General features: G+C 42.3%; 1 protein-coding gene across 3 annotated transcripts; it reads right to left on the bottom strand.

The window, feature by feature from the left end:
• Positions 1–1,081: 1,081 nt before the first annotated feature.
• Positions 1,082–4,294, bottom strand: LOC141376189 (uncharacterized). 3 transcript variants are annotated; one of them, XM_073913144.1, is made up of 2 exons: positions 3,235–4,288; positions 1,082–3,067 (listed from the first exon to the last, which is right to left on the bottom strand). In XM_073913144.1, exons 1-2 carry the CDS (start codon positions 3,445–3,447, stop codon positions 2,273–2,275), a joined length of 1,008 nt encoding a protein of 335 aa, XP_073769245.1. In that variant the 5' UTR covers positions 3,448–4,288; the 3' UTR covers positions 1,082–2,272. The 3 variants fall into 3 exon arrangements, with proteins under 3 accessions (XP_073769245.1, XP_073769246.1, XP_073769247.1); XM_073913145.1 differs by having other exon boundaries at positions 1,088–2,611; positions 2,683–4,294; XM_073913146.1 differs by having other exon boundaries at positions 1,652–2,581; positions 2,749–4,288.
• Between the last annotated feature and the right edge of the window lie 7,443 nt (positions 4,295–11,737).

The following is an 11,737-nucleotide window of genomic DNA, read 5'->3' as shown; positions in this document are numbered from 1 at the left end:
AACGACTGGCCCTAACTCGCACTGGCTCACTTGCTCTAGGTGCGACAGTGGAAGCGTGGCTAGTGATGGTTTGGGCTGCATTATCAATGCATTCCCTAGGCCCAATACTTGATCCAGATGAGTGTTCAACTGCCAAAGTCTACCAAACCATTCTGAAGGACCATGTGCACCCAATGGCTCAAAAAATTGTATCCTGAAAGTGGTTTAATATTAAAGGAATATTCTAAAGGCAACTCAATCATACTATTGTCAATTTCAGAATAAGGCAAGCCATTTTTTTTACTGATGTCTATGTAAATTGTACTCTTATGTGTCCACCTTCACCATCTTTCCCACTTCTAGGAGATTTACGGTGTAAAGAAACCCCAAAGAAGCATACAACCTTGACTGTTGCATGCCCAGAGTGAAACATGGGGGTCGAGCAGTAGCCGCATTTCCACTCTCAGGCCAGTGCGAGCCAGGGCTTTTATCAGGCCAGGACAATAGGGAGCTTGAGCAAAGAGGCCGAAATCATAACGTATTTCCACTGTCTGACCAGTAGTTTGCAGCGCAGCATGCAAACCCCAACCCCAGAACACCCCAAAATTAAACCCAATCAGAAAACTAGTGTCATTGCAGCACACCATCTTTACAAGACTCACGAAAATTCCCCCTTTGTTTTCACTCCACCTCGAAGCCCCAGCTGGCTTGCTTTAGGTGCATCTGTGGGAATGGTTTGGGCTGCAATATCAATGCATTCCCTAGGCCCAATACTTGTGCTAGATGGGCGCGTAATTATAGCCAATGACTACCGAACTATACTGAAGGACACACGTGCACACAATGGTTCAAACATTGTATCCTGAAAAGGAATATTCTAAAAGCAACTAATTCATACTATTGTCTTTTTTAGAATAAAGCAAGCCATTTTTTTCTATGTTAACATTCCCACTGTCAGCCTGTGAAACACAATCAGGTGAGGAATGTGCATGTAAATACACACAGTAGTGGCTGCATTGGTGATTTATGAAGGAGAAATGAGACTGGAACCAATGTTTCCGAAACGTTCCCAATATTAGATTGTGTTGAACAAAAGCCCCTCTGTCACACCTGCTGCAGTGCCCTCTGGTGGTTTTCAAGGGCACCAGTTTTTGTTTTGGTTTTTGTGTTTTGTATCCTAGTCATGTGATCACTCCTTGTTTCCAGCTGTCCCTCATTGTCTAATTAGTTCTCTCTTTATAAGCCCTGTTATGTTGTGTTTAGTTTGCCTTTGGATTTTTCAATGTTCTGTTTAGGTTTGTCGTGCTTTATTCGTGATCTGGTTCATCGTGTTTGGTTTGTTTGTTTGTTCACTTTGTTTAGTATCATTACTATGTTTTTGGATATCTGTTTAGTTTGTGTTTGATTCACTTTTGAGCTTAATTTTTGCACTTCATGTTTTCCTCGATTTTGGTACCTTGCCTGTCCCTTTGTCATTTTTTTGGGGATCTTTATTGTTTGACAATAAATGTGTTTTGCTGCATTTGGATCTTTCCCTTGTTTTTGTGATACCCATTCGTGACATAATCCAAAGGCCATTACCAAGATCCAGCAGCATTTTTTTCCCTCTCTCTCGCCCCAGTTTTTCTCCCCTATTTTTGCTTTGTTTTTTGTCAAGTATGAGTCTCCGAATGGTTCCTCCAGTGACTGAAAGGGAGCGGTCACTTCGTCTTCAAGCATTGGTGGCTGAACGTCAGCAGGGTTGGGAGGTAGGAGCTTTTGCTCAGTCATTTTGGACTTTGGCTGTGGGACTGGGCTTATCGGACTATGAACTGATGACTATATTTAATCAATGTCTTGATTATCCTCTTTCTATTAAGGGGATGGATGAACTTGGGATCAATCAATTTTGGGAGTTTGTTGTCCACCTTAAAGTGAATAGTCTAAAAGTTAATTCTGTTCCCAAGATGACTTTAACTTCAGAAGCCCCACCTAAAGATACCATTGCCCCTGACTGTCTTTGCATGGCCTTAGAGCTTATTGACTCACTTCATGAAATTTTGGATAGTGTTGCGACTCAGCCTACAATTAATCTTTTTGAATCCCCCCCTAAGGGAACTTCTAGTCCTGAGACACCCTTCGAGTTTGTTTTTGCTCCAGGCCCACTTTCTAAAATGGCTGATGATTTGGAATTTTGTTTAAACAAAGCTCATACTTCTGAACCTTTTTGCAAGATGGACATTAATTTAGATTTCATGCCTAAGATTGTGGCCACTTTGCAGCAATTGCCAAAGATAGTCAAAAGCTCTGAGCTTCAGTGCCATACCACAGCTATCTTCAAACCAGTGCCTGAACCCTTGACTAGTTTTGAAACAACTTGTTCGGAGGATTCATCTTTAGAGTTGGGGGAATCCTTATTTTCAATTTTTTCTGACTTTGATTTTTCTGTTCTTATAGAACCAGTTTTTTCTATTACTTTGGAAACCTCATTTTTTGGTTTTCTTGAGTCCTTGTTTCCCAGTACCAGTGAGCCTTCGTCCACAAGCCTTGGTGAGCATTCACCTTTAAGTGCCAGCGGGTCTTCAAGCATTGGTGGACCCTCGCCCTCAAGCATTGGTGGACCCTCACCTTCAAGCGCCGGCGGAACCTCGCCCTCAAGCGTTGGCGGACCCACGCCCTCAAGCGCCGGCGGACCCTCGCCCTCAAGCATTGGTGGACCCTCACCTTCAAGCGCCGGCGGACCCCCGCCCTCAAGCACCGGCGGACCCCCGCCTTCAAGCGCCGGCGGACCCCCGCCCTCAAGCGCCGGCGGACCCCCGCCCTCAAGCGCCGGCGGACCCCCGCCCTCAAGCGCCGGCGGACCCCCGCCCTCAAGCGCCGGCGGACCCACGCCCTCAAGCGCCGGAGGACCCACGCCCTCAAGCGCCGGCGGAACCTCGCCCTCAAGCGTTGGCGGGCCCTCGCCCTCAAGCGTTGGCGGGCCCTCGCCCTCAAGCGTTGGCGGGCCCTCGCCCTCAAGCGTTGGCGGACCCACGCCCTCAAGCGTTGGCGGGCCCTCGCCCTCAAGCGTTGGCAGGCCCTCGCCCTCAAGCGTTGGCGGGCCCTCGCCCTCAAGCGTTGGCGGACCCACGCCCTCAAGCGTTGGCGGACCCACGCCCTCAAGCGCCGGCGGACCCACGCCCTCAAGCGCCGGCGGACCCACACCCTCAAGCGCCGGCGGAACCTCACCCTCAAGCGCTGGTGGACCCACGCCCTCAAGCGCCGGCGGAACCTCACCCTCAAGCGCCGGTGGACCCTCGCCCTCAAGCGCCGCCGGGCCCTCGCCCTCAAGCGCCGGCGGACCCTCGCCCTCAAGCGCCGGCGGACCCTCACCCTCAAGCGCCGGCGGAACCTCACCCTCAAGCGCTGGTGGACCCACGCTCTCAAATGCTGAGTCCTTGCCCACAAGTGGCGGCGGACCCTTGTTTTCGGGTGCTGGCAAACCAACATTCTCAAGAGCCAGTGGGTCCTTGCCTTTTACACCAGTTAATGCCCCATGGAGGAAAACGGACATCTCATCTGGACCCTCAGGATGGTCCTCTGTTCCATGTGGGGGGCTACCAAACCCACCAGTTTTAAATTGGTGGAACCACAACTGGCTAAAAGGGACCTACTCCCCTATGGTACCACCATGGTGGTCCTATATTTGGGTATTGATATGTCGAGACTCTTTCAGTAACCAGTTCCTTAGACTCTTCTTAAGCCCTTACAGACTCTCTTTGATTCCTTGTTTTGTGTTATAAGGATTTTTTTGTTTGGTTTGTAGTGTTGGTCTGTCCCACCATCCCTCCCCTGGTCCACCTCCGTTCCGCCTCCCTCCTAGATGGGTGTTTTTGGGAGTGTCTGGTAGCCACTCCTTAAAGGGGGGGTAATGTCACACCTGCTGCAGTGCCCTCTGGTGGTTTTCAAGGGCACCAGTTTTTGTTTTGGTTTTTGTGTTTTGTATCCTAGTCATGTGATCACTCCTTGTTTCCAGCTGTCCCTCATTGTCTAATTAGTTCTCTCTTTATAAGCCCTGTTATGTTGTGTTTAGTTTGCCTTTGGATTTTTCAATGTTCTGTTTAGGTTTGTCGTGCTTTATTCGTGATCTGGTTCATCGTGTTTGGTTTGTTTGTTTGTTCACTTTGTTTAGTATCATTACTATGTTTTTGGATATCTGTTTAGTTTGTGTTTGATTCACTTTTGAGCTTAATTTTTGCACTTCATGTTTTCCTCGATTTTGGTACCTTGCCTGTCCCTTTGTCATTTTTTTGGGGATCTTTATTGTTTGACAATAAATGTGTTTTGCTGCATTTGGATCTTTCCCTTGTTTTTGTGATACCCATTCGTGACACCCTCAGCAGCGGCTGCTGATAACAAACAAGCAGCGACTCGACTAGATGGAGATGTTTCCTTTACAGTCAATGCATAATTCATAGCTGAGGCTATTTTTCATTCACAAATTTCATCTGTGAGTGTGAGCAGAATCTTACAGCCTTTCCTCTGCTCACTGCTTGACATGTAGAGGCTTTTCCACTGCCACAGCGTCTTCTCTTTTTTTAACATACTGTATGTTTACACTGTGGCTGTTCAACAACATGACAGTGTTTACATGCTGGTTCCAGACAGTCCTGAGCCAGACCAACAACACTAACAGAGAGATATTATTATAATAGCAGAAGTATTATAGAGCAGTTGTATAAAAATATGTATTTCTAATATAATCTATCTGTCTGTCTGTCTGTCTGTCTGATGCATTTCTTTTCATGCATCATCTATTTATTATTCATATTTATATAAGATTTATATCATTTTATCTTCATATTTATCTATCTATCCATCTATCCATCTATCTATCTATCTATCATCTGTCTGTTTGTTTTTTTTCTTTCCATCCATCCATTTTTGTTCTATTATTTTTTTTCCTTCTATCCATCCGTCCGTCCATCTGTCTGTCTATTTTTTTCTTTCCATCCATCCATCCATCCATCCATCCATCCATCCAGCCATTATATTTCTGTCTCTATCCATCCATCCTTTTCTATCCATTTATTCTTTCCATCCATCCATCCATCCATCCATCATATTTATGTTTCTACCCATCCATCCATCCATCCATCCATCCATCCATCCATCCATCCTTTTCTATCTAGTTTTTTTATCTATCTATCTATCTATCTATCTATCTATCTATCTATCTATCTATCTATCTATCTATCTATCTATCTATCTATCTATCTATCTATCTATCTATCTATCTGTCTTATCTGTCCGTCTGTCCGTCTGTCTTTTCTTTCCATCCACCCATAATTCTATCATTTTACCTTCATGTTTCTGTCTCCATCCATCTATCCATCTTTCTATCTTCATCATTCTGTCTCCATCCATACATCCATCCATCCATCTATCCATCCATCCATCCATTGTCCTATCTTCATATTTCTGTCTCTATCCGTCTGTCTGTCTGTCTGTCTGTCTGTCTGTCCCATCCCCCTGTCTGTCTGTTTCTTTCCTCATCCTTCAATGGTAGATTTCATATATTTTTTAAGAAATTAGTTTTATCAATATAATCACTAAATAGTGAATATATTAAAGTACATAAGCATTTTACATTTAAATATTTTGTAATGTTATTGTCATTATTTTTATTTTGCAGTTTTAATTGTATATATGTATATAATACAAATGTACATTATAAGAATTTAAGTAGTCAGTTATATACTTTTCTTTTTAATGTGGTGTTCAGTTGCATAAAAAAAAACTGATTATACCTGGTGTAGATCTCCTGTAGAACTTAATTTGGGTCTACCGGGCAAACAATGCATCATAAACTTCAGCGATATGACAAATGATCTCACTTTTCAGATTAGTCCTGATGGTGTGGGTATCTCATTTGCACCAATAAAGCCAGCCTTTTACTTTCAGGTTTTATGGCAGCATGGTTTTATCTTATCTCAGCTGGTTTAGTGGGAGCATTGAGTCGATAATAAGCTTGTTTCTCAGTCAGGGGTCTGCATGATGTCAGGCTCTTTAGCGGCTCTTTTGTGTGCTTGAGGTGCTGTGGGCAGCGCGTGTTTCTGCAGAGCTAATGAAAACTGAGGCAGACCTGTGAAGAGGTGGATTACAGCAGGAGGACACACAGATGCTCTTTGACTATCAAGATAGCAGCGACCCCGGCGAGAGACAAAATCCCCCCAAACACGCCAATACTTCATCTTCTGTGCATTAATATTTGGTTTCATATGGAAAATCTTTCTGCTCATATGATGTGGTTGGCTGATTTTTATTGTTGTATATAGTTTCATCATAGTATCTACATTGTAAAAGTATCTACACCTTGAAAAATTACTGCCTTAAATTTATTTGTTGAATCAAACTAATGTTTCTGTCATCTCAACTTGCAATTCAACTGACTAAAAATATTAAGTTAAACCTTGCATTGCTTAAATGTTTTAGCTGAAACCTTATTTAATACATAAAAAAGTGAAAGCAACATTAAGTATATGGTTTTTTTTTGTCTTTAAATTTTTTACAAGTAATTTTTAATTATTATTTTCCTTTATGTGACCCTGGACCACAACACCAGTCTTATGTTGCACTGGTTTATTTTTGCCAGAAACTAAAGATGTAATGGAATGGGATGCTGACAAAGGAGTGCAGATCCAAACGCGATCCAAGAATGGTCAGGCAAGCAACGGTCAACACAGGGGGCAATCAGATGTACACAGGCAAGTGCAGAGTCGTTGACCGTAAACAGGCAGATGGTCAAAAGGCAGGCAGCAGACGGGAATAAACACTAAAACAAAGCAAGGGTCAGGCACGGCATAGCAAGACAAAACGCGTCATAATTTTCACAAAGCAGCTAAAGAAGACTCAGCACTGGTGTGTGTGTGGGGGGTGACTTCTGTGAAAACTGGAGGTGTTTGGTGGTGTTTGACAGTGTGCACGCGACGTGTCTGAAGAGTGAGGAGGGATGTGGTGGAAAGGGATGAGAAGGATGCACGGAGTGTTTTAGGACCGGGAGGGAGACGCACAATATCCGTGAGATTATCACTCGTTTGCTGGCATCCGGGAGACTCTCTGTGGATTTACCGGAAACTCCTAGAACTTCCAGGAGACTTGGAATGTCTGGAATGACCTCCCGCCCTACTCATAATTCTCTCTTCATATAACCGTATGCCTATTACATATCCATAAAACACTGTGATATAACCAGACTCGGATCCTATTGCTTTCTCACTACAATCGATCCGCTCCAGAGTTTGTTTCAATCGAGCGGAGACCACCTCATTCAACAATCTCGGACCGATTGTTTTGGCGCGGATCCGAACACGATTGCTGGATTCACATATACCAAATGAACCGCGCTAACTGGGCAAATGAGACTGGTTTTGAATCAAAAGTCTAGTTGTGAAAGCACCCTTATTATACTAATAATAACTATGTAATTTAAAAAAAACAACAACTGTTATATAGTAAAATAAGATAGTGCTAATGCAAGAATGTATAGGTGTTTCCCAGTACTAGGTTGCAACTAGAAGGGCATCCGCTGCGTAAAACATATGTCGGAATAGTTGGGAGTTTATTCAGCTGATAAATAAGGGACTAAGCTAAAGAAAAATAAACGAATATAGTACTAATCTGCAAAAAAAGGGAATTTTCCACTTTGATTTCACTGTGGATTTTCAAGAAACATGCCCTCCTATTGACTTCCAAGCCTATTTAAAAGTGCTGTAAGAGTGTAGAGATTGATCAGCAGGTCTTATCTTCAGTGCGCTGCGAGCCGCTGTGGTCTGATGTAGCTACTTCATCAGTAAATCTGTGTGTTTGTATGCAGCAGGAACAAACACTCGACACTGAAGCGTCAGGGGGATAAACGTGAATCACTGCCTGGCTTTACAACAGACTGGACACCTTCCAATAACTCAACCACTGATATCGCCACTTAGTTATGACAGCCTGTCATGTGATGTCAGATTGTAAAAATTGTTTAAATGGTTTAATGACATCTGAGGAGCCGCAATATGTCCATCTAGTCTCTCTCTCTGTCTGCCGCTGCCTTCATCACCTCATTTCTCATCCTTCCTTCTCTCTTTCTCTCTAGTTGGTTTTGACCTAATTACGCTGATGAAGTGATGAGTGTGTGGAGCGTCGCTTTTATAGACTTGAGTTAAGATGGAAATTTGACATTTCTGTTTTTGCTTATAGATATTGATATTTTATTTTAGAGATTATTGATATTTTAGTGCTGTGTTGGACGTTACTCTCAATAATTAATCGTATCTGTTAGGAATGCAGCAGTATTAATATTATTATTGCTAATAGGCCTAATCCCAATTCTATTTTTGTGTCAAGTGTCAATGTTGTGGGACTGCTATACAGGATTAATTATTATGAATTATGGATCAAGAAATTTAGCAGTTTTTATTTTAGCAGTTTTTTTTAAAAAGCATGACGAAAAAAACACGACTGCGGTTACGAGTATATATACATACAGTATATATGTGCTTGTTTATTGTAAAAATTCGTAATGATGACAAAAAAATTCTAATTTGTGGATCTCTTTACTTCCGGGTGCAGCTGTGGCTAGTGTATTCTTGGAAATTTTTTGAGTGTGGTCCTGAAAAATCTTCATTCGAAGGGGTATTTACCTCTTGCCCTTAGCCCTACGCCTTCAAGCTAAAGAGAAGTGGGACATCTATACCCCATTACTGGAACGCGCAAAACGAGGGTAAAGGGAAGGGTAAGAGGTAGAATTGTGATTGGGCCATAATTTGGTCCCAATTGTTATTATTTTATGGGCGATAAAGTCAAGTCATCTACATTTATTCTGTATATAGCACAGATTATTTTGAAGTAGCATTACAGTATTAAAATTGACAATAATAATTAATGAAAATTCAAATTGAGTGCAATGCAGATTATAACAATTACAATATAAAAGTGTTTTTATAAATGTTATAATCTGCATTGCGTTAAATTGGATTTGCATTAATTGTTATTCAGTTTATTACTGCTACTGTGTAGTTTATTATTGAGCTTATTACTCATCCGGGGATGTATGTGCAATCAAATCTTCTCTTCTTCTTCTCCTTCTTTGGCCTTGGTCCCGTATGGTTGCGGGGTCGGTTCTTTGGAACAAGTCCTCCATTTAGACTTGTCCATATGATAATGACTTTTTATTTTATTTTTTATATATATTCCGGCCGGCCTGTCGTCTGGGCCTGTCACCCTCATACACTTACACACTCATACACTACAAACAATTTAGCCTACCCAATTCACCTGCATCATGTCTTTGGACTATGGGGGAAACCGGAGCACCCGGAGGAAACCCACACGAACGCAGGGAGAACATGCAAACTCCTCACAGAAATGCCAACTGAGGTTCGAACCAGCGACCCAGCAACTTTCTTGCTGTGAGGCGACCCAGCGACCTTCTTGCTTCTTGCTGTGAGGCGACAGCACTACCTACTGCGCCACTGCTTCGCCCTGTATGTGCAACCAAATGCATTTTAAAAACTAGTATGGAGACCCAGGAGCAGACTTGGGGCCTACTCATACTATGCTATTCGAACCATGCCCAGGCCCATTTCCCAGATCGTTTGAGAAGTGTGAGTGCTCTGAATCGGGCTCAGGCACGGTTCACTTGGGGAGGAGACGTGACTTTTACAAGACTGTTTCATATGGATTTATTTATCATTCTTACTGTTTAACGAACGCAGCTGTCGTAGATTATTAAAGTCATGCAGTGACACAAATCCCTTACTGCATGTCAGCTGCACCTTCAGCAAAACCTCCTAATTCCTTCAGCACGAAGACTTTATGATTGTTTATGAGCGTCAAAAGTGGCTGATCTGTTCTGTGAAATATTTGACTGCATGTCACCGCATCCCAAATGACTAAACAAGGGGGACAAACGTCATTGAACAGTAAGAAATCTCCACTGTGCTGAGTGTGAGCGCTTACTGAACAGCGCATCATCAAAGACGCAAGCATGCTTAGCCCCGAATGCAATGTGAGTGCAGGCCATCGGGGGAGACTGGAGGGGGGACAATCGCGCTTTGGCCCGGTTCAAGGCAACTGTACATCTCCTTAATATAATTTTTTTAAATTAGTTTGAACAAGAAAAAACATTTTTGAGTGCTGTAAGTCAATACACTCAATACAAACCAATATATTTTCCCAAAAAGAAAATATAGAATAATAATAATAATAATCATCATAATAATCATAATGAGAGTAATTTTTGTGAATCGAACGGCACATTTTATTTTCTGTCATGGTAATTTAACATTTTTTAAGCAATAAACAGATATGTTTGAATGTCATATACACTGAAAAAAATTTTTTATTGGATTTACAATTTGTTTGTTGAGGTAACTGGTTGCAAACTATTTATTTGGGCTGAATTTAAGCAAACTAATTAAGTTGGACATACTAAATGTAATTTTTTTGTTTAAATTTAGCCCATATAAATTGTTTGTAACTGTGAATTTTACCAAAATCCAAGAAATCTTTTTTTTTTTTTTTTTAGAATAGCCTAAGTCATGCTTTATAACTGCTTTTTGAGATAATTTAAAATAGAATAGTTGGCTGTTCATTCCGCTGGGGCCACCTCTGAAATAGAGACTAAGCCTAAGAAAAATGAATGAATGAGGCTAAACCTATAACAATTATGAACAGAATAAATGTAGTTTAGTTTTAGTTGCTCAATTCTTTCAATGTAACAATCTTTAGGACAAAAAAACAAGAATAGGAATTGTAAGTATACTCAAACAGAAACTATAGTGGCATTTACTATTAACAATACTGTAAACTTAGAGCCTATTTAAAACATTATAAAGTGAAACAATAATTTAGCATGTAGAAAAGGCTTGTTAGAACATCCTTTGAGTTGAAAAAATAATCTGGAATATACCTCAGGTCTTAAAATGTTTTATTTATTTATTTTTGACAACTCATGGCTCACAGAAATCATTTGAATGTAAAACTGGTTTGATTGCAGTCAGTGACACTCAGACTCAGATTGATGTCTTTGGCTCTGCTTCTTTTGTTCCACCACCAGCAGTTTTTCAGCTCTTCACAGCTCAACACTTTCCAGACTGATTGGACGTCCTCCATGCTTAATGGCTGCCGGCGCTCCATTCATACGAGGTGTTTCCGTGAGCGGCCTTTCGCGAGAATCCATCAGGAAAATCCCAAAACAAGGCTCATTGTGTGGCGGCCCCTCGCGGCCGGTGTAATTTGAACGGACAGCGTCGTGAATGAGCTCCATTCTGCCGCAGCCGCTTTCATTTGGCCGTGATGAATAGCGCTCTGTGCCCCATGAGAGCGCTCAGGATCACGGCCGGCCGGCAGAGGGCTTTCCGTGCCGTTACAGGTTATTAATCGGCGGCTCGCTTCCCTCCGGTGCTTCTTGCCAGAGATGGAGGACTTGACACGGCCAGAGGTGCCATGCTGGAGGAGGGCATCGCAGGCCTTTACATTCAGCACAGAACAAAAGGCTGTCTTGTGATGGATTGGCAGAGCTTTTCCTCCCCTCTCCTCGGCCTCCGCAGGCTCTTCTCCCCAGTTCTGTAGTAGCCTAATGTTCTTCCCTTGTTAGTGCGCCACAGTTTCCTGACTGTCATTTCTGCTGAGAGTGTTTTAGTAGTCTAACGTTCTTACCTTTATAGTGCAGCTTGTTTTCTGCTTAAGAATGTTTTAGCTTGTTGTTTTAAGAGTGTTTTAGTAGCCTAATGTTCTTTCCTTTTTAGTG

The sequence above is a fragment of the Danio rerio genome, chromosome 9 (assembly GCF_049306965.1).
Source record: "Danio rerio strain Tuebingen ecotype United States chromosome 9, GRCz12tu, whole genome shotgun sequence".
Lineage (NCBI taxonomy): Eukaryota > Metazoa > Chordata > Actinopteri > Cypriniformes > Danionidae > Danio > Danio rerio.
This window is presented reverse-complemented; position numbering and strand designations above follow the sequence as displayed.